This window comes from Cottoperca gobio, chromosome 21 (assembly GCF_900634415.1).
Source record: "Cottoperca gobio chromosome 21, fCotGob3.1, whole genome shotgun sequence".
Lineage (NCBI taxonomy): Eukaryota > Metazoa > Chordata > Actinopteri > Perciformes > Bovichtidae > Cottoperca > Cottoperca gobio.
In genome coordinates, this window is record NC_041375.1 from 10451984 (window position 1) to 10454732 (window position 2749).

At 37.1% G+C, this 2749-nt stretch overlaps 1 protein-coding gene across 1 annotated transcript; it reads left to right on the forward strand.

The window, feature by feature from the left end:
* Positions 1-211: 211 nt before the first annotated feature.
* On the forward strand, positions 212-1089 carry LOC115026513 (olfactory receptor 10A6-like). The gene is given in 3 exon segments (XM_029459364.1): positions 212-484; positions 486-994; positions 1046-1089. Coding segments are annotated over 3 exon segments (729 nt in total). The 5' UTR covers positions 212-308.
* Positions 1090-2749: the final 1660 nt, after the last annotated feature.

Sequence of the window (2749 nt, forward strand, 5' to 3'; positions counted from 1 at the left end):
CCTGATATTTTGTTGCAGGTGACTGAAAAGACTTGTTGAACAGTTGTCTACATCATAATACATTATCCAAATAAGTGATGTTATATTCCTCTATGACCATAATCCATTTAGCTGTGTTATTTTGACCAGGGTGGGAGGCACACTGTGCTGCTGTTGTACTCTGGTATGCAGACATCCGTGTTGTTGAGATTTTGCTCGGTTGTTGGGAAGATAAGTTTTGACAAACTCTGAGTAAGATTCAAACCAATAAGATTACTTTGTGAGTCTTTGTGTTTAACTGTGTGGTGTCCATATTACACAAGAAAGAAATGGAGAACTCCACTAAAGTTGTGTATTTTGTGCTGGCTGCCTATGGCAACATTGGAAAGTTAAAATACCTGTATTTCAGCTTAATGCTGTTATGGTACCTCTCCATATGTGTGGCCAACACAATTCTTATTGTGGTTATATATGTGAACAGAAGTTTGCATGATCCGATGTATATATATTATGAGTGAAATAGGTGGCAGTACATCAATTTATCCTCTTCTGCTCTCACAGATGTTTTCAGATACCCATGAAGTGATTCTGCCATGGTGTTTTCTGCAAATGTGTTGTCTCTACACATGTGGTTCTGTTGAGTTTTGCAGTTTAGCTGCCATGGCCTACGACAGATACGTCTCTATTTGTTATCCTTTACAATACAATGTTATTATGAACACAGGGAGAATAAGTATGATTATTCTGTTTGTATGGCTGTATTCATTTCTTAACTTTATATTCTTATTTTCATTCGTCATCCGTTTGACATTTTGTGGAAATGTCATTGATAAAGTGTTTTGTGACCATCACTTAGTAATTAAACTTGCATGTTCAGTTTCAATAATTATCAAGATATCCGACCTGCTTTTTGCCTTTGTGACTATGGTTGTACCATTTAGTCTCATTTCAGTCTCTTACGTGAAGATTTTGGTTGTTTGTCTGAAAACATCCAAAGAAAAAAAGGAATCAGGTAGTCAGTCACATAATAAATGCATGGTGATGGTCTGGTTCTGTTCTCTTACAGTAGGCTGGGTTCCAGAGGATATGGAGACCCTCCTGCAGCCATAACACAGCGCTGCCACAGAGCCACTGACAGGGGAACTACCTGGGAGCTGGGACTGTTACAGAACTTTACCAGTAGTGAATAAAGCTGTGTGACTCTCTGTCTGTCCTTTGTAACTGACTGTGGATAGGAGTCTTCCACAATATTGTATTTATTTACTGTGCAAACATTACAAAAGGGTGCAAAGGCTTTTTTGTGATATGTGGATTTTTTTATTGTTGCAGTGGAATAAATGGATTGCTTTGGTGATATGCAACTACTGATTAATCCTGAACTCCTAGAATTATCAACTTTCAGTAAAACTGAAAAAAACTGCCAAACAGTATATTACAGCCAAGCACAGAACAATATCTGAGCATTACAATATTATAGCAGTAACTTTAAAAGTCATTGTAGGTAAGTGGTGTAAATACATATATCCTACAAATGTGCCATGACTTTTGATGAAACAATGCTTTTAGAATCAGTCAACAAGCTCATTTCTCAGCTTGGCTGCTGCTAATCAGAGTAAACCTGAAGTTCCCTTGATTAAAATACTTTCAATTTTCTGACAAAATCTTTACTCATGAAGCACCTATATGTATAGACTTTGAAAATATCAGACTTTCTGATATTAGATTCCAAGTGTGAATAATGACACTGTGCCAGACAACAGTAAACATTGTTCTACCAGTACTCAACTGCTCCAAAGAAATAGAGGCCAGCATTTCACCTTTACAATTGGGTCTATACAATCTAAATTTACAGTCATCAGTTATAAAAATAAATAAAAATAAAGAAGCCAACTAACTAACAGCAGGGCTAGAATATGCACAATTCCACCAAAGTGCTGAAACTCTGAGATAACCGGGGTCAGACTGGCTCTACAGTGACTCACTATCACCTCTAGAGGAACAAGTGGTATTACAAGACTTGGTATTTGACACGTCAACACTGTAACCTCTTCACATTCTGTTAACGTAAGCTCATATTTTTTTATGTTATAAACCTAAATTCTAGCCGTATTTTACACATTGCACCTTTAAACTGCTAATTACAACTACTGTTTTGCTGTAGTATGTGTATTGCAATGCTTTGTCACTTTTAATGCCCATACATAAATGCCTACACCGACAGAGCTGTCAAATAAATAGATTTATTTACGTGAAGAGATCAAAAATAGTACATGACTAAGTATTTGTTGCTGGCAGCAGCATCAATAATACTGCACTGAAACACATCTCCACTGGATAAAATGTTGGTGGGTATATTTCAGCTTTCCTGAAAGTTGGTGGGGACTCAAACTGAAATCTATGGGCAATGTGCATGTTTTCATAAAAGCTGAAGGTTGAAACACATTAAATGGACTTCTATCTTGATAATCTGAAACATGGAGTTTCATCTACACCACTCTTGTCTTGCATAGGAAAGCTGTGATATTTGTGAATCTGAACAATAAAGCCCGTTGAGCGGATTTGTATGGAAGCCTATTTCCGCCAGTAAAAAAAAGAATTATGAAATACTAAGTCATAATTATGAGATAACAAGTGTGCATGCATTACAGTGGCGCTGTCTTCAATGTCCCTTCATCACCTCGCTGCTCCACCATGCAAACGACATGCAGTGCTAAATAAGGTAACTATTACAGGTGACTTTTGTAAACGTTAGATCAGGGACGTGCGGTCA